Here is a 22,968-nt window from a genome sequence, read left to right as displayed (position 1 = left end):
ATTTTTGGTAGTTTAATTGATTTCCTTCCTCTTCTACTTTGTATGACCTTGGCCAATTCACTCAGCCTCTTTGGGCCTCTGTTTCCTTTTCTGTGAAATAAGTAGATTGAGTTAGATGATCTCTAAGGGCCCAGGTGATCTCTAAGGGCAGCCAGGTGGCATAGTGGATAGAATGCCAGGCCAGGAGTCAGGAAGACTCATTCATCTTCCTAAGTTCAAATTTGACCTCAGACACTTAATAGAGTGTGATCCTGGGTAAATCATTTAACCTTGTTTGCCTCAGGTGCTCATCTGTAAAAAATGAGCTTGAGAAGGAACTGGCAAACCATTCCAGTATCTTTGCCAAGAAAACCCCAAATCGGGAGTTGGACACAACTGAAACAATAACAACAACTGAAGGATAACTCTTTATCCCTAATCGTATAAGCTTCATGTCCTCAAGCGTTTTACAGTACTGTTGGCAGACCTATAGGCAAGAGATATCTATACGTATACATGGTGTATATACGATATGTCAGTATTAGCTTAGGTCAGAGAAGAGAATGTAATACTTCAAAAGAGTATTATATAGATTCATGCTGTTTTTAAATATATATATTGATAGATGATCATGAATCTCTAAAGTAATGGTGCTATTAAATGTTATTAAAAAGTAGTTTATAGTCTAAGTTAGAGGTATCAAACAAGATTGCGTGGTAACACTTGTGACTGAACTAGATTTAAATGTAATTGGGAAATATTTTTTAAAATTAAAAAAATATATTAGAACATAATGTTAATATGTGGTTTTCTAAGTTAACATGCATCCTGTACGGATCTTTATGGTCTCGTGGTTTCTATTTGGTCTAAGTCACAGAAAACCAATAGACTTTCTCTCTCCCACCCACCCCCCCATCCCCGCAATAAGAAGATACAATTGAATTTTCTGTTAGGTTACAAAGGAATCCTTATATTTAGGAAATATATTTGTTTTTATAAATTAAACAGTAGAGCGACTGGAGGCAGTTAGGTGACACAGTTAAACTGTGACTGGAGTTAACATGGATCTGAGGGCAAATTCAGCCTTAGACATTTAATAACTGTGGCCTTGGGCAAGTTGCTTAACTTCTGCCTGCCTCAGTTTCTTCAGCTGTAAAATGGGGATTATAATACACCTCCCTCAGGGTTGCTGTGAAGAACAAATGAAATAATATTTATAAAATGCTTAGCACAGTGCCTTGACACATAGTAGGTGCCTAATAAATGATTGTTCCCTTCCCTTATTTTCTATTTTCTTATTCAGTTATCATTGAGGTTTTTACAAACTTCTGGAAGAATTCACTATTTAGCAATTAAAATTGGATAATCCACATTTTAAAATAAGTTAGAACCTCCTTTAGTTTGGGCACTAAAGCGTTTTCACATGTAGTAAAATTGATTTGACATGCTGTTACTTTATTAATGATTGATTATGAACCAACCACATTTCAAATCAATGTGAATGTTACCTTTTGGCCGAAGAAAGACATTAAACACATAGCTTTAGCTTTATAAATGTACGTACAATGCATATCATAAAATTACCTTTATATTGTGAATCAAATCATAGTATTGCATGATATTTTTACTTCCTTGATAACCTGTGATTCCTGATGAGTCAAGATGATTATATAGTTTCCTTCATATAACTTGTGACAGTTTTGATCCATTTTGATATGTTGATTTTATATGCCATTAAAAGAATCAAAATAATTTGGAAACATCTTGGATAGGGCTATTAGTCTGCATTTCTTAAACATTGTGGAGCTTTAGAAAAAAGACTGTTCTTTTCCTGAAGTAGATGCCAAAGTTGAGTTTTAACAGAATGATTAGATTGATTTATCTTTTTGTTTATATGTGGGAACAAAGTGCTTAGCAGAAATTCTATACCTAGGCAACTTATCTTCAAAGTAGAGAGGCATTCAAACAGAACAACAGTAAGATGCATCTTTGTGTCCAGAACTTTAACTCTTAAACTCCACCAGTTTATATAGTATTGGACTCTTGACCAAATTAGCTTGACATATAGATTGCATAAGAGATGATGAGTTCTTAAAATTCACATTCTTTCTTACCATTTTACTCATTTGGTGGAAATAACACCAATTTTGGAGCCAGAGGCTCTAAGCCACTTTCCTCATTTGTGAAATGATGAGATTAGGCTACTGGACCTGAGGTCCCTTCCAGCCTTCAGTCTGTAGTACTGTGATTATTTCCTGTGCCAAACGTAGCTTATAAAGTCTTTGTCCAGCATTTTTCATAAACCACCAATTATTCTGGCTTTATTAACACTTTTTGTAAATGTATCTACGACTCTTTTATACTGTTATTTAGTTATATGGACAACTCATAAGTTTTCAGTCAACAAGGCAGCATTTAGTAAACCCCAGTACATATATTTTAAGTGTGTTAATAAAATCTGGATAATTTGGTGGTTTATGAATAATCACAGTACTACTAATTCCAAATACGGTACTTTGGAAATTATCTTTTGCTTCAGACTTCATAATGTTTCTTAATGAATTCAGACTAAAATTACAAGGCAAAACAATATTGATATGCAAAACTTGTGCCACAAAAATTCACTTTGATGAAAACTCAGGTTGTTTGACTAACAAGAAATATGCAGCTCTATATATTTCTGTGCTGTTAGAAGTTAAGAAAAGAAGTGAAATCTCCATTTCCACACAGTTGTGCGAATAGAATTTCTAATCTCACATAGCTGTGGTTTTTTGGATCTCAGTGTACGTGCAAAAGAAATTACCATATTTTAAAATTCATTTAACTGCAATTGAGGCACTGCCACTTAACCTTCAATTGAATGTGATGAATGCGCAGTGTAAGGCTATGATGAAAGACAAATACCGAGAGAAGAGTGTAATATAATTCTCCAAATGCCTTTTAAGTTACCAGTATGTTGGAATTAAAATCATATGTGAAGACATTTTCAAAACATGTAAAATCTCATTTCAAATTGGTTTTAACAAATGAACATTTACATTTAGTTTTGATGATGAGAAATGCTAACTTTGAACTCTAACAAAGCAAAATGTTATCCTACCCCAAAATTCCATTTTTCTTACAGGTAGACCTGTATTACAAAAATATTGTGCTCAGTTATTATTATTATGTCCAAAAATTTCTAGAAATGTTTTTCCTGTAGTTATATAAGGACCAACATAATAGTGTTGGTTTTTGCCTTTTTACTCATAAAGCTTCACGTATTTACTTTCTGGTCCTTTACAGAATAAGCTTGCCATACTCTGGGATAGAGAGCTGGTCTTGAACCCAGGAACTTGTGTTCAAGTTCTGCCTTTGACATTTATTGCCTGTGATCCAGAGCAAGCCACTTAATTTCTCAGTGCTAAGGCTACTAGTTGTAGAGGAAGTGCTGACTTACCTTGGGAGGCTTCCTATGCCAGTGAAATGACATGTCCAGGCCCTATCCCTATTTCTGAATGGTCTATCTAAGCTGTTCTGTTCTAGAAATTTTGTAGATGATGGGATTTTAGCTGAGACCTAAAGCAAGTTTGGGAAGCCAGGAGCCGGAGATGAGGAGGGAGAACATTCTACGCATGGGGGCTGTACTGTTCTTTGTTTCGTTCGTGTTCAAATCTTTTGACTCTATTTGGGGTTTTCTTGTCAGAGATATTGGAGTGGTTTGCCATTTCCCTTTCCAGTTCGTTTTATAGATGAAGAAAATGAGGCAAACAGGATTAAGTGCTTGTCCAGGGTCATACAGCTAAGCTAGGAAGTATCTGAGGCAAGATTTGAGCTCATGAGGATGAGTCTTCATGACTTCCTGATGGGAATGCACTGGTAAAATAAAATTTCGTAGTATTGCTCTTTCCTTTACATAGGGAAAAAAAATGATATAGACTGCTGCACAGAAGAGTTCTTTTCCTGCTGTCTACTCCCATATCTTCTGGGAAGTTGTTTTTTTATCTTCTTGTGTACTTTCTTGTCAAAAAAGGGTTAGACCTAAATGGCCGGAGATATTGTAAAGGGAATTCATGTTTTAGGTAAAAGTTAGATTTGATGGCTTTTCAAATTCTTTGCATTTCTGGGATTTCATATTATACTTGAAAAATCAAAATTGAAATTAATTTGAGCTTACTTACATATGATTTTGAGAAAAGTTACCAATATGTTATGCTATATATTGGCATCAGTTTTATATTATAAATTTTTCCCCTTAATTATATAAAGACCTTGAAATATGACCAAATTTGTTACAGTAGCTCAGAAATAGGGGTGCCTAAGAAGTCATGTATTAACAAAATTTGTTTCTAGATCAGGAGTCTTAACCTCGAATTTGTGAACTTAATTTTATGCATCTAAAAACATTGTTTCGAAAGGGGGTCAGAGTACATGTGTGACTCCAAAAAAACAGTTTAAAAATCCATGTTCCAGGAAAGAGAAGACTTAATGGAGCAATGGAGAGAGCCTTGGAATTGGAATCGGAGGGCTTTGTTTTGAATCCTTTCTCTAGCTGTGTCACTTACTATGTGACCTTGAGCACAGCGTTAGTAAGGACACCTTGAGCAAGTCTTTAATATGAAATTATTTTGAAAAACAAAAAACCTGGGGTTTTAATACATTCCTATCTGAGCACATGGAAGAGGGGAAATAGGACATTGGTTATGAGCATGTGTTTTGTTTTTTTGTGTTTTTTTTTTTGCTAATATCTAGTATGTTGGGCTTAGTAAAGTCCTTTAATTTCAGCTCTGGATTTGTTTTTCAGGAAAAGTAAGAAGTACCTTTGAAATGCCAGACAGGACTGTACTTGTCTCATTACTTAAGTTTGACACTAGTTCACTGACAGTACATTTTAGGTTTTAATTTATATTATGTAGCATAAGCACTCTTTTAAAAAACGTTTTTAAAATATTTGATGAAAGTGTTTTAAAACTTTTGGTGTATGAGCCTTCTGCAGAATCCTCTCTGTTTATGTGCCTGACAGATATTTGCTATTTGTTCTTTGCTAAGAACAGCAGGAAGTTGAACTTTTGACTCTACTTCTTGGTGTTGAAAAGTGTTGTGAAAGAAATATGACAAATGAAAGGAGACTGTTTAAGAACGGTTGAGCAGGGCAGCGAGGTGGTGCATTGAGTAGAGTACCAGCCCTGGAGTCAGGAGGACCTGAGTTCAAATGCACCCTCAGACACTTGACACATGGACTGGCTGTGTGACCTTGGGCAAGTCACTTAACCCCAATTGCCCTGCCCCCCCCCAAAAAAAACCATAAAAAAGGTTGAGACTAGGAATGGAAGAGTATTTGAAAATTGTAAATTAACATCATTTTTTGATTAAAATTTTACATTACTCTTTTTCCATTTCTTTCTTAGGCAGGATGGCAAGTTGGGAGATGTTGCTTGCAAAAACTCTGAATCTGATCCAGAGGAGTTTTCAGATGAAACAAATACTGAAAACCTTTATGGCACCTCTCCTCCCAGCACACCTCGACAGATGAAACGTATGTCAACAAAGCACCAGAGGAATAATATAGGGAGACCTTCTAGCCGCTCCAGTTTAAAAGGTGTGTCTTTTACTTGAAAGGAGATATTCCAAAGGATGTAGAGCTTACCAATACATAATCTCTACAAAACATTAATTGGTTGATTCTTTATATAGAACACATAATTCTGATGTTGCCCCGGCTTTTTCTGTCTTCCAGCTAGGCGGAAAAAGGATTCCTGTTCCCTTGGCCATTGCATCAAATTGTCATGTTGTCGGGTGATGGGTTCTTTAAATGGCTTTCTTTCCCTGGCATCTATTCTTGTTTCTTCTGGGATAGAAAGGAGGCTTGTAGGATCTCTGATAAGTGTGGCATCGTATTTCCGTCTGTGCACCCACAGGAGAGTTATAAACCATCCTTTTGTACCATTTTCCTTCCTAAATTCTACCAGCTCAGGACCTGGTAGTGTAATTCAGCATACCCTCAGGATTGAAGAGCTCTTTTAATTCTACAGAGTAAACATTGTGTTTTAAAGTAGGAATCCAAATTCCTTGTTGGCCTCTCATTAGGGGAGTCCAGCAGCTCAATGCACATTATTAAATGCTTTTTAAATGTCAGGCACTGTGTAAGGTACAGGGAATACAAAGACCAAAACTGAGACAATCCCTGCTATTAAGAAATTTAGATTCTCTTAAAGGTATATAAATGTATACCTATAGTATAAGTACACACAGAATAAATGTAGCATAATTAAAAATACAGAGTATTTAGTGGGGAAGGACACAAATAATTCAGAACATCAGAAGAGGTTTCACATGGAAGGTAGTGCTTCAGCTGAGCAAATCATTTAGTAAGAAATTATGTTTTGAAGGACAAAAAACCATCTAGATCTCTTCCCGGCTCCCCCCGCCAAGTCTGTGAATATGGCCCTATATAAACAAATAGGAGAAGGGGAATAGGACACTGGTTATTAGCATGTATTCACTTCTTGGAAGAAGTAAAAGATTCTCTGAGGCAGAGGTGAAGAGGGAATACATTCAATCAATAAACATTTTTTAAGCACATACTGTATGGCAGGGATATGGGATGGAGAGTGCAAAGGCACAAAGGTAGATTATAGAATGCCATCTTTGGGGAACAAAGAGAAAGCTGATTTAGCTGGACAGTAGAGCTTGGGAAGGGTTAGAGAGATGAGGTTAGAAAGATAGGTTGGAACTCTGCTGCTACACCATCATTTCCCACCTGATCTCTAGCATCTTGAGGGAAGAGGAGAGGTAAGATGGGGCCTTCCACTGACCAGGTGTAGTCCAGTAGCTTCTCTGTCTGTGTGCCTTTCGTTTCATGCTAGATGTGTCTCTGAGACGAGGAGAGGCTTTCCATCTTTTGCCTGATCTCCAGTCTCCAGTAGGGGTAAGCACCTCTAGAGGGAAGAGGAGGAATGAGATGTATTTTGTCTCATGCTGCTCATGTTGCCGGCCTGATTTCCAGCCTCTGCTGGGAAGAGGAGAGACTTCTTTCACTTAATGATTAAGAAATTCACACCTGATCATTTGCTAGCATATCCCCTGTAAGTCATCATCTAAACCCTGTTCCCTGTCCCCCATTATTTGATTACTTATTCTTTTTCTCCTCAACCCACTCATGCCAAAGTTGTCCCCCCCATCAAAATGCTGCCCATTTCTTCAGCTTTGCCTTCTAGAATGCCTGTTCCATAGGCAACAAACTTGTTCTCATCTTAAATCTTTTCTTTTTCCACTCCTTCCATCTTCTGACTATCACTGAGACTTGGCTCCTCTGTGATGATACAGCCTCTCTGCCCACCCTTTCTAGCACTGGCTGCATTTTCATTCATTCTTCTCAGCTTACTGGTTAAGGGGATGCAGTGAGAATACTCCTTGCTCTCCATTGCCACTCCCAACTTCTCCTTTTACCTCCTTCATTCGATAACCTCTCCTCTTTTGAGGTCCATATCTTCCACCCAGTCAAATGCCTGGTAGCTGTTGACCTCCAGAATACTTCCTTCTAAAGGGTTGAGTACCTGGCTTGTAATCTTTCCTCTACATCTGTTGCCCTCATATTAGTGCACTTTAACATACCTATTGTTACTCCCCTAAACACCTTAATCTCCTAATTTATCAGCCTGCTCATTTTCCATGACTTACTCGTCTCCTCCTACTTCAGCTCTACAGAGGTGACACCCTTGACCTTGCCATCACACAGGAATGCATCCACCTCTCTGTTGAAGAACTCTTAAATTCTGTGAAATAATCAGTTTATTGGCTTTGCATTTTCCTTTGCTTTCTCTTGCCAAACCCTACTCTTCATCCTCACCATGACTTGGTCCCTCATTTTTCTCCCAGGCCATCACCCCTGCATTACCTTTTTCTTCTTTCTCCACTTGACCCCTTGGTGAACCAGTTCAACTCTACACTGTCCTTTTCTCTTGAATCCCTGGCTCCCTTATGATATCACCAGTTGTGCCCTGCCAGGCTTCAGCCTTTGATAACTTCCACCATCTGCTGCTTTTGCTCCTACACATGTGCTGCTGGAAGTAGGTGGAGAAAATCATAACATAGTTCTAACTGGGTCCACTACAAATTGGTGTTATGTAACCTTGACTGGGCTTACTGCTATTAGGCAATCCTTCTGTACCTCCCTCATCAATTCAGTATCCCACTCTCCATAGTGGCTCTTCCAGACCTTTTTATGCCTCCTCAAACACCCTTGGCTTCCCGGCTCCCTGCCTTCTCAACTGAGAACTTTGCCTCCTATTTTACTGAAAATTGAGGCCATTTGCCAAGAACTCTGTCTTCTTCCCTCCTCCTCATCTCATATCACTTTCCTCTTTCACACCTGTCTTCTTACTTCAATAGGCTGCCTTGCTTCTTTCCAAGTCAGATCCAAGTGATCTCATTGTATCCTCTCTCCTTCCCCAGACTGACTGTCATTCCAATCTGTCAGTTATCTTCAATCTCTCCTTGTCTTTTGGCTGCTCCCCCATATTCCCTTAAAACATGCCCACGTCTATCCCATCCTCAAAAAAAGTCTCCCTTCATCTCACCATCTCGGATAATGATTGTACTCTTCAACTCCTTGTGACTGAACTACTTGAGAAGGCTTTCTACAGTGAGTACCTCCACTTCCTTTCCTCTCACTGTCCATTTAATATTTCAGAGTCTGGTTTCTGACTTCATTATTTCACCAAATCTGCTCTCTTTATAGTTACCAGTGATGTCTTAATTGCCACACATCTAATGACCTCTTGTTAATGCTCATCCTTCTTGACCTCTTCTCCTTGATACTTTCTTCTTTTTCGGTTTTTGGGACACTGTTGTCTCATGGTTCCCCTTCTACCTATCTGGCCATTTGTTGCAACAGACTGGCTGCAACTGCTGTAGGGGTGTGAGACCCACCAACAGCCAGCACACAGAAAGCTGCCAACACAGGTTCTTTTGATCTGCTTTACTAAGTAAAGTAATGTTAAGGAGTTAACAATCTCAATTTAATCGAACATATAAATATCATTCTCTTAGTTCAGGGGAAAAAGCCAGCATCCTAAACTTCACAGCAAATACAGATTACAAACATACATTTATAAACAGACCAAATACAATTCATAGTTACCAAGGAACCATCAACTTCTGAGTTCAGCCAGGAGCTCAACGACAGCTGGCCCAGAGACACGAGTCACTCCTACTGTGGCTCAGAGCTACAAGGGAGAAAGCCAACCTCTGGGTTTATATATCTTGTTTAGGGTCAAAGGTGAAGGTGAGTCACACATGTGACTCACCCACGTGACCTAAAAGCATCAGAAAAATGTGACTTAAAACCCATGTGGTCTAAAAGCCTCTGATGTCACAAACATGTCACTCAAACCCATGTAAACTAGGCTTTCCCTTGAGGCAAGGAGGTCATCAAGGATTCCTAATTTAATCAAGGGATGTAAAGGCCAAACTCTTCAAGGGCACTTGGTTGAACAAGTGCTAAGAGCCCATCTTGATTGCCCATACACCATTCCTTCTCTGTCTCCTTTTCTGGATCTTCATTCAGGTCATGCCCACTAACTATGACTTTCATCCTGGACCCACTTCTCTTCTCCCTCTGTACCACTTCACTTGGTGATCTCGTCAGCTCCCATTGATTTAGTTAGTATCTATACGCTCATGATTCTCAAGTCTACTTATCCAACCTTTACCTTTCTGTTGACCTCCACCCTTGAATCTTCAACTGCTCTTCAGACATCTCAAACTGGATGTTCCATAAATATCTTAAATTCAACACATCCAAAACTGAACTCATTGCCTTTCCCCCCAAACCCTTCTTCCTTCAAAACCTCCCTGTTACTGTCTAGAACATCACAGTCTTCTTAGTCCCTCAGGCTCACAACCTAGACTTTATCCTCTACTCTTCATTACCACCACCACCCCTTCCCTTCCCCCCCATCCATTCCATTGCCAAGACCTGTCAGTTCCACTTTCAGCATCTCTGGAACATGCCTCCTTTTTTCTGACACAGCTCCTGCTCTGCTGCAGACCATCATCACCTCATACCTAGGCTATTGCACAAGCTAGCTGGTTGGTGTGTTTGCTGCAAGTCTCTCCCCACTCCAGTCCATCCTCCATTTAGCCACCAAAGTGATTTTCCTAAAGTGTAGGTTCAGCCATGTCTGCCATTACCAGTGCTTCCCTATTGTCTCCAGTATCAAACAGAAGTCCTTGGATGGCATTCAGGGTTCAAGCCACCCCTCCCCTTTCCAGTTTTGCACTTTACACTACCTCCCCCCCCACACCCCACACACTCTTCTATCCAGTGACACTGGCCTCCTTGCGGTTCCTCAAACAAGACACTTGGTCTTTTGGCTTCATTCATCTCTGGCTGCCCCCCATCCTTGGACTGCCTCTCCCTCCTCATCTCTGACCACTGTCTTCTCTGGCTTTCATCAAGTCTCAGATAAAATCTCATCTTCTATAAGAAACCTTTCCCCACCTCTCCTCATTCCTGCTTTTTAATTATTTCCTGTTCATCTTGTCTATAACTTGTGACTTGTTTGTATATATTTGCTTGTTGTCTCCCCCATTAGATTGTGAATTCCTTGAGGGTGTGGATTGTCTTTTTGCCTTTCTTTGTATCCTCTGTGCTTAGTGTAGTGCCTGATACATAGTAGATGCTTTATAAAAGCTTGTTGGCTAACTACATTATGAAAGGCTGTAAAAGATTCACAGAAGTTTATATTCTTTTCCTAGAAGCTCCAGAGTTTTATGGAGTTAGGGGAATGATATGGTCAGATCTGAACTTTAGAAAAATCACTTGGGCAATAGAAGATGTATTAGAGTGGGGAGATACCTGAGGCAAGGTGACTAATTAGGAGGCCATTGTAATAGTCAGTGGTACACGTAATGAGGACCTGAACGAAGGAAGTGGTGTCTGTGGTAAATGAGAAGGGGTCACATGTGAGAGTTGTTGTGGACATAGAAAGGTTAAGCTTTTGCAACTCATTGGGTATGTGGTATGAGGGAAAGTGGAATTAAGAAAGGTGGGTTTGGGGCAAAAGAAATTTCTATTTTGGACATGTTAAAGCTGAAATGTTTGTGGGAAATAATATTTAAAATTTCCATTAGGAAGTTTCCTCTAGGTTCTTGAGTCATCCAGAGTCTAAGTGATTATTTCCTGTTTTGTTTTTTTTTTCTCAATTGATCTCCAAGGGCCTACTCTTTCATGATGTTGCTCTGGGACAGTATATATATATATATATATATTCCTAGAGTATATTTTACTGTGGTTCTGCCACATGGCAAAGGAGGTGTGTTGATTCTGTGTAGCCTGCAGTAACTACTCCAGGGACAGACTATTGCTTCAGTAGTTGGGGGAAGTGTCTCCTTTTGCTTAATTTCATTAATTTGTTCTCTTCAGGGAAAGTCTAAGGCCAATAGAGAGGCAGATTTAAACTCAATGTAAAGAAAACTTTGATAGCTAATATACTTATTTTCTCCTTCACCCCTATCTCAAATGAAGAGATGCTGTTGTTCTTTCCAAGGCAGAGCCCTTGCTCAGGTGTTCTTATTCTATCTCATCTTCTCCAGCTGATTGTCCCTTCTGTTATCCCCACTCTACTCAACTGTCCCTTCCTGTGTACTAGCTGCTTTCTTACTGCCTAAAAATGTTCCTGTCGTTGCTGTCCTCTAAAAACCTTCACTTGATCTATCCATCTCCTTAGCTAATATCCTTAGTCTTTCCTCCCCGTTCATGATTAACTCCTTGGGGAGGCTATCTATGATCAGTGCCTTCATTTACTTTTCTTGCTCTACAATTTGGCTTCATCATTCAAGTGAAACTAATCTCTCCACAGTTACTAATGTTTTCAGTTGCCAAATGGCCTTTTCTTAGTCCTCAGCCTCCTTACCTGTCTGCGTTCTTTGACGTGGTTGATCGTCCTTTTCTCCTTCATTCTCTCTTCTCTTTAGGTTTTTGTGACACTGCTCTCTCTTGCTTCTCCTGCCTATATGACTGTTCCTTCTCAGTAGCCTTTGTTGGATCTGCAGCCTGCCCATGCCTGATAACTGGGTGCCCCTTGAAGCGCTATCCTGGCCATGTTCTTTTGTCTCTCTATGCTTTTTCACTTAGTGATCTCATTAGCCCCCATGGATTCAACTATCATTGCTATGCACTTGATTCTTAGATCTATAAATGTTTGTTGATTGATCTACTTATTCAGACCTAACCTCTCTCCTAATTTTATTCTCTCCTCTCCAGTGTATTGTACTTCTCAAGATGCATTTCCCATATACATCTGAAGTTCAGCATGTTCAAAACTGAACTCATTATTTCTCCCTATTCTACATCTTCCTAACTTCCCTATCACTGTGGAGGGTACCACCTTCACAGGCAGCTGGTGGCGCATTGGATGGAATGATGAGCCTGATGTCAGGGAGACAGACCCAAGTTCAAATGTGACCTTACATAATTACTGTGTGGCCCTGGGCAAGTCACTTAACTTCTGTTTGCTTCGGTTTTTTCAACTTTATAGTGGAGATCACAGTAGCTCTGACCTCGAAGGGTTGTTGTTGAGGATCAAATGAGATATTTGTTTAACACAGTGCTAGGCACAAGTAGGTGCTATATAAATGCTTATTCCCTTCCCCCCTTCATCATCCTAATCACCATAGTTAGAAACCTAGATATCATCTACCACTTTTCACTCTTACCCCCATATTAATGGGTGTTTTTTAAGTGCTTACTATGTGCCAAGGACTGTGCCACAACAAACTTATGTTGCATAATCAACTAGGCCCACACTTCTTTATGGCGATCTTTTTCTGATTGACACTTAAAAAAATTATTGTTATCTTTTGTCTTACATCACCTAAATTTTCTAATGTACCCTTTCCCCTCTCAGTCTGACATCCCTCATGAAGGAGAATTTTTAAAAAAGAAATAGTTTGGTAATTTGTGGAGGAATGGTTGGAGAAAGGATAGGCTTAAGGCAGTGACACTAATTAGGAAGCATTAAAGGAGTCTTGTCGAGGGGGATTAGATCTTTAGTCAGGTAAGTAGAGAGAAGGGGAAAGATGTGAAAAAAAACCATTTAACAATTATTTAGATGTGTTGGGAAAGACTGGAGTTGCAATTATAAGTTTGAGTGATGAAAGATAGTGGTGCCCATGACAAAAATAGGGATGTTAGGAAGAGGGATGAATTTGAGGGGACAGTTTTAGCCATGTTTAGTTGGAGATGCCCGCTTGGGATGTGCAGGTATTTTGTCCAATAGGCTGCTAAATGATGAGACAGTGCTGGAGCCCAGGAGAGAGGTGATTGCTGGACATGTAGATTCAGGAGGCAGTCATCTTCATAGAAATGATCATTGAGTTATGGGATATGATCAGATCACCAACAAAGTATAGCGTGGCTGGTGGCCGAGGTAGGTGGGTAGGGGGTGGGCAGAGAAAAAATAATTGAGATTGACAATTTATAAACTGCTTTCAACTGAAAATGACTCCCTTTCCTCTCTCCCTGTCTCGCAGTCTCTGTCTGTTGAAATGGATAGTCCTTTATCTAAGGCCCAACCAAGGTTTTTCCTTTGCTACAAAGCATTTCCCTGCTACCCTCTCTAACACCCAGAAGGAAATTGTTGCTTCTCCTCTTTCTCACACTACTTGACATTTCTCAAACTCCTTTATATCAGAGTTATTTCTGTTCATCTCCTCTTCTTCTCTTAAATTGTAAGCCACAGAGAATCGGTTCTAGGTGATCTTTTTGTAACTCTGGCCTGATAGTACCATGCTGTAGGTGCTTGAGAAATGTTTGTTGAATCGATTCAAATGAAATTCTTTTTACAATTCCAAGAAACTTAGTAGTTTCTGGACAGCATTTCAGTTACTCAGTCAACAATTTGTTTATTAAGACCTTGTTAGGTTCTAGGAACTGTGCTAAGTTCTGGGGACACAAAAAAAGTGAAAATAGTTTCTGTCCTTTAGGATCTTACATTGTAATGGGTGCGATATATTGTATGTATATAAGTATATACAAGATACATACAAAGTAGGTATAAGGAAACCTTAGAAGAAGAGGCAATAGCAGCTAGGGAGGCTAACTATCAAATATGGATTAATGGATACATTTAGGTATTAAGAACCTTGAAGGAGAAGAGGTTGATGAATGAAGGAGTAGGAGGATATAGAAGTATCAGTGGAGAGCAAGGAGTATTCTGTCTCCACTGTTGGGACCAAAGAATCTTTGGGTATGAGAAAAGATAAAATTGGTATTGAGAAGGATGGCCAGTGATGAAGTATTATCGGGAGACATCCAGTTCTCTGTGTCAGAAGATGAAAAGTGTAGGAGAGAAGGAAGTCTAAAATAAAAGGAAGTTTGTTAGTTATGGAGTGGAAGTTCTAGAGGGCACAATGGCAGCTGTGAGTGTATGGACAATTGGGGAATTAGAGTAAAAGTAGATAAAATGAGACCATAAAATGAGACAGGAGTTTGGAAGGGGGTTTTGCTTATTGGCCTTTGGGAGTATAGCTAGGATTGGGAGAGTAAGAGGGACCATGCTAATCACTGAGAATGAATTCCAGTAGGAGTTTCAGTAAATGGTGGAAGCTCTGCTGGCAGAAGCAAATGATTAAAAGGTTTTTGTTTTACTGGTGGCCCCCTTTGGTATCTGGAAGCTAAGTTGTTGGAGCTTGCTGTTTGGAAGCCCAGCCTTAAAGCAGGAAGTGTTGCTATATCCTGGGGGCTCTGGAAGCAAGCACAAGGGGGATCTGTTTTGGTGTTGTGTCCTGGGACTCCCAGAGGAAATGCTATCTAGAAGGCAGGCCAAATAAACTGAGATTCTGTTCTTTACAGGGATGTCATACTGATGAAATGGAGACATTTATTTCTGGTTCATATTCTATCTTTGCTACTTAAAACCGGTTTACATTCAGGCCTAATCACTTTGCATTTCAGGTTACTAATCTGTAGAATAAAGGGTTTGACTAGACAAAGTGAGCTCTAAGAACTCTTCCAACTCTAAATCTATGATCCTGTAAACTTTAATATTCCAGGATTTTTTATTTCATCAAATGTACATATTCCCTCCAACAATGAAGACCCTATAGGTTCCTTACTTTAATAGATCGTTTCATGAGTTGTTGTGGCCTCCCAAAATTTTTCACCTCTTTTTCAAATTCCTGGAGACGACTTTCCATACTTAGGAAGTCAGGACAGTATGTTCTGCATTTAAAAATATGAGTAGAACTTTAGTGGAGGAAAATATGTATGATAGTTTGAGAACCTCCATGGCCAAAATGAAATGATGAAAAAGAGCCAACTGAATCTCCAAATCCAATTTCTGTATCTGGAAGCATCTTTCCTAATTGTGGCAAAACCTGCTTATCCCAGTTTGACCTCAACAATTTAAAACTTGTAAGTCATGGAAAAATCCTTCTCATCTGTGAAGGATTACTCAGTCATCATTTGTAACCGAATAATCTGTTGGCAAGTCAGAACTGTCTGAAAAGCTGTCCTTCCTTTGGTGCACAGTCAGAAGACCTGGCATGTTTTGAGACTATAGGAAATTCTTTTAGAACTGACTGTTTTCATAGTTTTGAAATGGGAATTATGAGAAGAATGAGCTTTTCCCACCTGGGCTAAACCAGCTTTTAAAATGAACCAGCTATTTATTACTATAAAAAAGAAAGTTTTTGTAGGGAAAACTCAGTTAAATGGAAAATCTTAATAAATACATCCTTTATCATACATACCTCTTCAATTCCCATGGTTTCTGCCTTTGTTCCACACGTAAGGATGATCATACCTTTGAATCAACCATTATCCATTCCTAATTGACTGCCATGATCCAGATCTCTCAAATCATACTATCCTATCTCCTTCTGTACTGCTACATCGCTCTTAACAACTCTACTTAACTCTCTTTGTGACTTCTAGTTACTCAGCATCCCTTTCCAGTTTTCTGGTCCTCATTGACTTTGCCTTGCTTACTTTCTTCTTTCACTATTAATATTTGATCAAACCCTAATCCTGAGTGATCTCAAACGCTGCCCTTTTCCTCCTCTTCTAGTCCTGTTGCAGGAAGTCAGACAGGTGAGCTGAATAGATCCACAACATGTTTATGCTGTTTAATCAACTGAGCCCACACTGCTCTCTGTGGCAGTCTTTCTCTGAATGACACTTAAAAGATATCTTTGGAAGTGGGGAGGGTTTGGAGGGAAAGATAATGAGTTTAGTTTTGGATATGTTGAGTTCAAGATATCTAGTTTGAGATGTCTAGCTGATGAGAGTCTAGAGGTCAGGCAGAAGGTTGGGCTGAGTAAGTAGATGTCAGAATTATCAGAATAGAGATGATAAGTGAAACTATGGGAGCACATGAGATCACTAAGTGAAAATGTCTGGAGGGAGAAGAGAAGAGGGCCCAAGACAGAGCCCTGGAGGACACACACCTTTAACAGCCCTATGTGGTGAAGATGAACACTTAAGCGCAGCTAATACCTTGGGTAAAGGCATGGAGCTGGAAGATGCTAGGACACTACTTTGTCCAGAATGTATTATGTGTAAGGGGGATTGAAATATAATTGGCCTGAAATATTTATATCTGTATTTGCCATAGTGTAAGCATTCAGACATTTGTGGAATTAATACATGAATTAATAAATACAGACTAACAGTTTTGGTTTTGTGACGTTAGCTGGCTCCTGTGGGAAACAGTTCTGTTATTGTCCCTTTACTAGCACGGTATCCTAATGTTCAGGTAGAGTCCCACTTCTGCTTTTTCCTTCAACATAGGCGGGTAGAAGGCAAACTAGACTTGGGTCAATATGCAGGTAAAATTTAACAGTGTAACTATTATTGCTGTCATGATGACGTGATTATTAATGAAATAGTCCCATAGTGAGATGTTACATTTTCTCTGAGAATCAGAATACTTATGAATTTTATGTACTTAGAGAAATTTTTATTTTTGAGAAATTTGACTTCTCAGAAGAGGTTAACTAATTATAAAATGTGACTGTTTGGTTTCAGTACCCTATTCAACCATATAGCATCGCAGAATTTGTTATGCTACCATGTAGGACCCCAAAAATTAAGAATCGAGAGCCTACTAACTTACCTGTCTGCTAATTTGATTATGACAGTTCTTTTTTTAAAAACAAAACCCCAAGGCAAAATGCCAGAGCTCTCTTCCTTTCCAACAAAAACACACTCTCACGATGCTTTATCTTTCAGTCTTTGGGAACTGCCCTTCCACCTCCCTTACTTGCTTTTTCTAAATGCCGAGGTTCTCTGTCTCTGCCCTTTTGCAATAGTGCCCGAGGCTATTTCCAGTAACCAGTTAGAAATGAGACCAAGGGTAGGGCAGGGCCAAGTAGCTCCTTACCAATTTAGCTTGATTGTTTCATGATAGAATACAATACCACAAAGGTTCCTTGCTTATCTGGCAAGGTAGCAGATTTATCAGGCTACATGAGGCCAACTTGTTTCTGGTATAAAACTGAACGGGTATCTTGCGTGCTTAGTTGGGTTAAGTGGACTTCAGAATGGACCTCCAATAGTTCTCTCAATGGATAGGTAAGTACCATTAAGCATTAAATATTCTCTCTTCTTTCACTGTTTTAATTCATATATAAGGTACTTTATATTCTGCCTTATAAATACTTCAAAGGAAAAAGTGAATGTTGTTATATTTCTCTTAGATTGGCTTGGCTGGTATTTTGTGTTAGGTATTAGTTCTGAGATACTTCTTTGTTTAAAGTCATCCTTCTTGTGCCTAAAAATTGAATGACAAAACAGTTTCTCAACAATTTTCCGATTGCATATTGTACTATGTATTGCCATTTGTTTTCTTGAATTTATTGTTTAATAGGAAGTCACTTAAAAGATTTTAAAATATTTGTGTACTTCATTTTAACTATTCTTATAAGTTAAATGTTTAGAAAGTACTAGGATCATCTAGCATCATAGATTTCAGGATTGGAAGGGATCTCACATGCTCAAGTCCTATTCTCTTACTTTTGTAGCTGAGGGACCGAAGCCCGGGGAGATTAAATGAGGGTCATTGCTTCACAGTTGTTTTTGACAATTGTGTTAACAGAGGAGGAGTACAGGCCCTGTCAAGTCTTACCACACTTCAAGTTTTTGAGGATAGCCGCATTGACAAATTGTCCCTCTGTTGTCGTGGGACTAGCCTGACTAAGGTGAACAAGGCCAATAGTGGATAAATTTTTTCAATCACAACCCTTCATAAGAGGTATAGTGAGTACTAGTTATGAGATATATCATTGGACTCACACCAAAGTAGCCTTATAGTATTTTTTTAAAAGTGGTTATAGTGAAGTGATATATTTTACCAAGTAGTTTGGCTTTTACATAGTTTTTCTTGAGGTTTTATATAAGGCTGCTCTTAATTTTCAACAATGCATTTTTAAAAATTTAAAATTTAAAAAGTTTTTAGCCCAAGTAGGATTTTTGAAAGTCATATTTTATGTTTATTTTAAATAAAATCTGCCTTGTCTCAGTTTAATGACTTGCTATTCCTCTATAAGTAATAAAATGTGCAAATAGGTTAATTTTAAAATAATATGAAAAAGACAGTATTGTGCTCACTGGAGAGAGCATTGGGAGTTGGGAGACTGAGATTCTAGTAAGTACTAGTTTGCTCACTGACACATTTGGCAAGTCATTTAATGATTCCATGTCTCAGTTTCTTTCTTACAAATAGGAATAATAATAAACTTGCCTCTCTCCAACTTGTAGGACTATTAGGGGAGGAAATTAAATTTTTTTTATACACACACACTTTGACATCTTTGGAACAAAGTATTATATTAATAGAGGACATTATTTTTTCTTCTCAGAATATTCTTTTGGAAATTATATTCACCTTTACTGAGTAATGCTGAGTGTGGCAGGTTTCTAGAAAGATAATGTGTGAACTGATCCTAGCCTGTCTCTGCTTCTTTTAGATATCTCTCTAGGATCATATAAGCATAGTTTCACTTAGAAGGTAAGTGGTTATGAGGTCATATTAGAAAGAGTTTATGGCTCCTAAATTTTTACCCCTTCCAGAGTTAAAACTCCATATATTTCTGGCCTGAAAAACAGAAATTTGTTTAAAGAAGAGGCAAGAGATTTTTCTTCTCTGTCAAATGAAGTGATGATTCTTTCCCCATATACCTTATTGAGTCATTATGAAAAGAACATAAAATAATATGGGAAAGCATTTTGAAACATTTTAAAAGATTGTATGAGTATATACTATTTGTTTCATTATCCTTTTTCCTTTTCTAAAAGGTGTTTTAGTAATGCATTTGGTTGTTTATGCCCCAGTCACTTTCCAGTAGTCTTCCTATAGGACTCTCCTCTGCTAAAACCAATAAAACTATTAAGTAAAATCTTGCCGTGCATCCCCCAGCAGGTGTGCCCTATTCTCACCTGTAGCTCGTCACCTCTCTACCAAGTAGAGGCAAATTAAGTCCATTGTTAGTGACCTAGAACCAGTATTGATCATTATGCAGTTCGATTGGTAGTGGTCTTTAGTACCACCTTACTTAAATTGTCATAGTCATCGTATACTCTTTTGGTTCTACTTTGTACTTTTGCATTTGCATTTCTCTATCTCTGAAATCCTTATATTTGTTGTCCGTAATAGCACAATGATGTTCCATCATATTCATAGGTGAAATGATAGAGAGTTTCCTACAAAATAACTATAAAACTATAAATTATTTGGGAATTAACTAAAAACAGTTGGGAACTTAAATGTATACATATTAAATAAAAAAAATTTTTACAGATGTAAGGGGAGACAAATAATTAGAGATTAACTTCATTATTCATTTGAGAGTTGTGTTTTTTCCTTTTAAGCCTAATATTTATTCAATTATTACTAATAGTTTTTGATCATCTCAAAATAGGCATATGTAGTGTCTGCTTTCTGAACAGATTCATCTTTCTCAGTCAGCCCAACATATTACACCATTTAACAAATCATCTTAATTTAGTTTTCTCCCTTAAACTACCTGGGTTGTCTGCATAGGATTACAAGTTTTAGAACACAAATTTGACTCTCCTGCTTTTTGTCTGAAGTGACAAAGGAAATAGTTCATTTTTTACTTACCAGTTATAGATTGTGTATTGTCGAAAGAGATTGTCGTAGTAAAGCAGGAATAAAAATTGCTTCTTGCTTTTAGATATCTGGTGTGTTTTCACCTTTGTTATATGACTTGATTTTTAAAATCAACTTGGGAGGTCCTGGTTCACATTACCAGAGAGATTGTATAATGTCCTTGTAATAGTTAATATAAAAATTGTCTGTTATAACTAATGTAAAATTTTAGAGTAATGCAGGGCAGCTGACTAAGAGAAAGGTTTAAGGGGGAAGACAGCTGTACTCTGGCACCAAGTATACCACAGTGAAAGAAACTGAGCCATTCAGCCAGCTGTTTCTTTTTAAGCCCTGTAATTTTTTTATTTGAAAATTTTCAAAAGGAAAATAATGTAGGCATAGATGATTCTTTGGAGTTACATCTAATAGAATGGATGGATCAGTGATAGAAAAAGCATTTAGTAAGTGCTTTCAGTGTGCTTAGTGCAGGGGATACAGACAAGAAAAAAAATTCTCTGCTCTCAAGAAGCTAAGAATTAAATTGGTGGAGACAGTGCATAAGACTTGAGCTATAAGGTAGGATAAGTCAAAAGACCAAGAATTCCTAATAGTACAGCAGCAGGTCAGATGACAGTGCACAGGAGTATGGAAAGTGTAGCAGCAGGACAGATGGCAAGACTTTGAGGACTTTAGGATACAATGAAAGGACAGATGCTAAGTCCTGATGGTCTTCCATCTCATTGGAATGCTTGTAGTTGGTGGCTGCCAGATCATCCAAATGGTATGAAGATATTTCCATGGCGTACATTCCATTGAGCCATCCCATGGGATCTGGATAACCTGTGGACTGTTGGGATAGTGATGAATGTTGATTCCCTTTTTCCTTCCATTCATTGTTTGGGTAGAACGTGAGCATAAATAGTATACACGGTATTCTGCCAGCAATAATTTCTGTGTAAGAAATGTCACAAAATTATGATTTAGAAGATGTATATGTAGAAAACAATGGCTAATTATGTAGCATGAGCAACAATAATGGATAGGCTCAGACCGTGTCCTGAGTATCACTACATTGGTAGCAATAGATATTTTAGAAGACCTTTCACCATTTACACATATACAACACTAAAGGGGGAAGTTTTTAGTAGAAAGAAAAAAAAGAAGAGAGCAGAAGCCAGAAACTTAGTCTTTTCTGCCCCACTTTAGAAAGCCCAAATCTCAGGTCTCAGTCTAGTTCATTTAGTAAGTCATACCAAATCTTTGTACTTCACAATAGATCTGATGCAAGGTGGTGGTAAAGCTGGAACAGTACCAGAAATATCAGGGCCACAGCACAGATGATGACACTTTCAGCATAGTCAACAACTTATCATGCATCTGTAGTAAAGTGGCTAAAAGGTCATAAGTCTCTTGTATGCAACCTGTCCCAGGATCTCAGTTGATACTGATACTGCCACCCACTCAGTGTTTTCCTGGCTCATCTACCAAAACCTTTCCTCCATGAGATCCTCATCAAGGGGATGACACCAAATCTTTGCCCCCATAGAAGGATCTGCCCCTTTCTTCCAGAGGAGCTAAATAAGGAATTGCCCATACCTTCACCAGGCACTCAGAATTACCACTGGATTGGCAGTTGACCCACTCTTTAACCTCTGTTATTCTTGTGATGGCTTTGGTATGTTGATTAAATTCAGTGGAGAGCATATGATGTTTCTGATGGATGCTAACATGATCCTCAAACAACTTTATGCAGTGGGAAGCATTTGCAAAATTCTTCCAGTGGTCCTAATCCCAAAAGGGAGGATCTGATTGGTCTAGTCCTTTTCACTGCAGGCCCTAGACCACTTGGCAAGCCACTGCCTAGGAATCAGAAGATCTTCTACCTTATCCCTTTAAACTTCTCTCACATGCCAGCCATGCATCCTGGAGTTCAGCCCACTGTGAGCACTTGCCAGAACCCCTATTCCTTAGAGGATGTATCCCCTCTTACCGGTTTAGTGGCTACTGAAGCACATTTTGCGTACTCTTCTCTCATACTGGAAGGAAAAATCATTTTATCAGTGGAGTCTCATTGGATTAATGGAGGCAGCAGGATTCCAGGACCTAATCTGGACACCTAAGTTCTGGCATGGGCACAGACTGTGGAGAGCACTAATGTTAGAGGGATCCAGGCAAACACGATTTTGAATGTACTGTTTTCATTTATTAGTACAAATCTCCTGAGCCTTAAGTAATATTTTTAGAGTAGTCACCTTGCATCACTCAACTCACAGGCAACTCTAAACAAAGGGTGATCTCTGTGTTATCTATTCAGTAGCTATTAGGACTTTAGTAACAGGTGAGCAGCTGCTTTTCCAAAGTGCAGTTGTGACTGCCTGCTTTGGGGAACTTGTAACTTCCAAATTTTCCAAAGTACAGTTGTCACTGGCTGCTTTGGGGAACTTGTAACTTCCAAAAAGTCCACTCAGCCTGTTCTTTCTGGATAAAAACTCCCCAAAATACAGTCCCTGAGGATCATAAAGCCCCAAGGAGAGACGGCCTACATTGCACATCCCAGGGCTGTAGCATTCTCTTGGCCCCATTTAATAGTTGAACTTGGTAAACATGGACCATCAAATACCTGGGTCAATCCTGATGGGAATGTGGGCTCACTGCAGCCTGAAATATTCAATGAGTCTCTGGGTTTCCTTCTAGGTAATAGGAAAGGGGGCATATAAGTACCTTATTTTGGAGTGTATCTAGAATTTTCTGGGTTTTCTCTACCTATTCCCCAAAACTTGACCAAGCAGGCTGATTCTTGCATTTTCTTAGTTTTGATTTCCTCCTCTTTGTTCCTCATCTAATGTAGGACTTGAGGCACCATGGCCTGACCTGGCCTGGTCAATATTGTATCATT

General features: G+C 38.7%; 1 protein-coding gene across 9 annotated transcripts in view; it reads left to right on the top strand.

Moving 5' to 3' along the window:
* Nucleotides 1-22,968, top strand: part of MAP3K4 (mitogen-activated protein kinase kinase kinase 4) — a 154,481-nt gene that overhangs the window by 39,742 nt on the left and 91,771 nt on the right. For all 9 annotated transcript variants that reach the window (XR_005010879.1, XM_036767180.1, XM_036767177.1 and 6 more), the window contains exon 2: nt 5,367-5,557. Coding sequence is in view for 8 of the 9 variants with exons in the window: in XM_036767180.1 (XP_036623075.1) it covers nt 5,367-5,557 (191 nt within the window). In the remaining variant the exon portion in view is untranslated. The remainder of the gene's footprint in view (nt 1-5,366; nt 5,558-22,968) is intronic.

Source organism: Trichosurus vulpecula, chromosome 7, assembly GCF_011100635.1.
Source record: "Trichosurus vulpecula isolate mTriVul1 chromosome 7, mTriVul1.pri, whole genome shotgun sequence".
In the NCBI taxonomy this organism is placed as follows: domain Eukaryota; kingdom Metazoa; phylum Chordata; class Mammalia; order Diprotodontia; family Phalangeridae; genus Trichosurus; species Trichosurus vulpecula.
The sequence above is the reverse complement of the archived record's forward strand: the minus strand, read 5'-3'. Positions and strand labels throughout refer to the sequence as shown.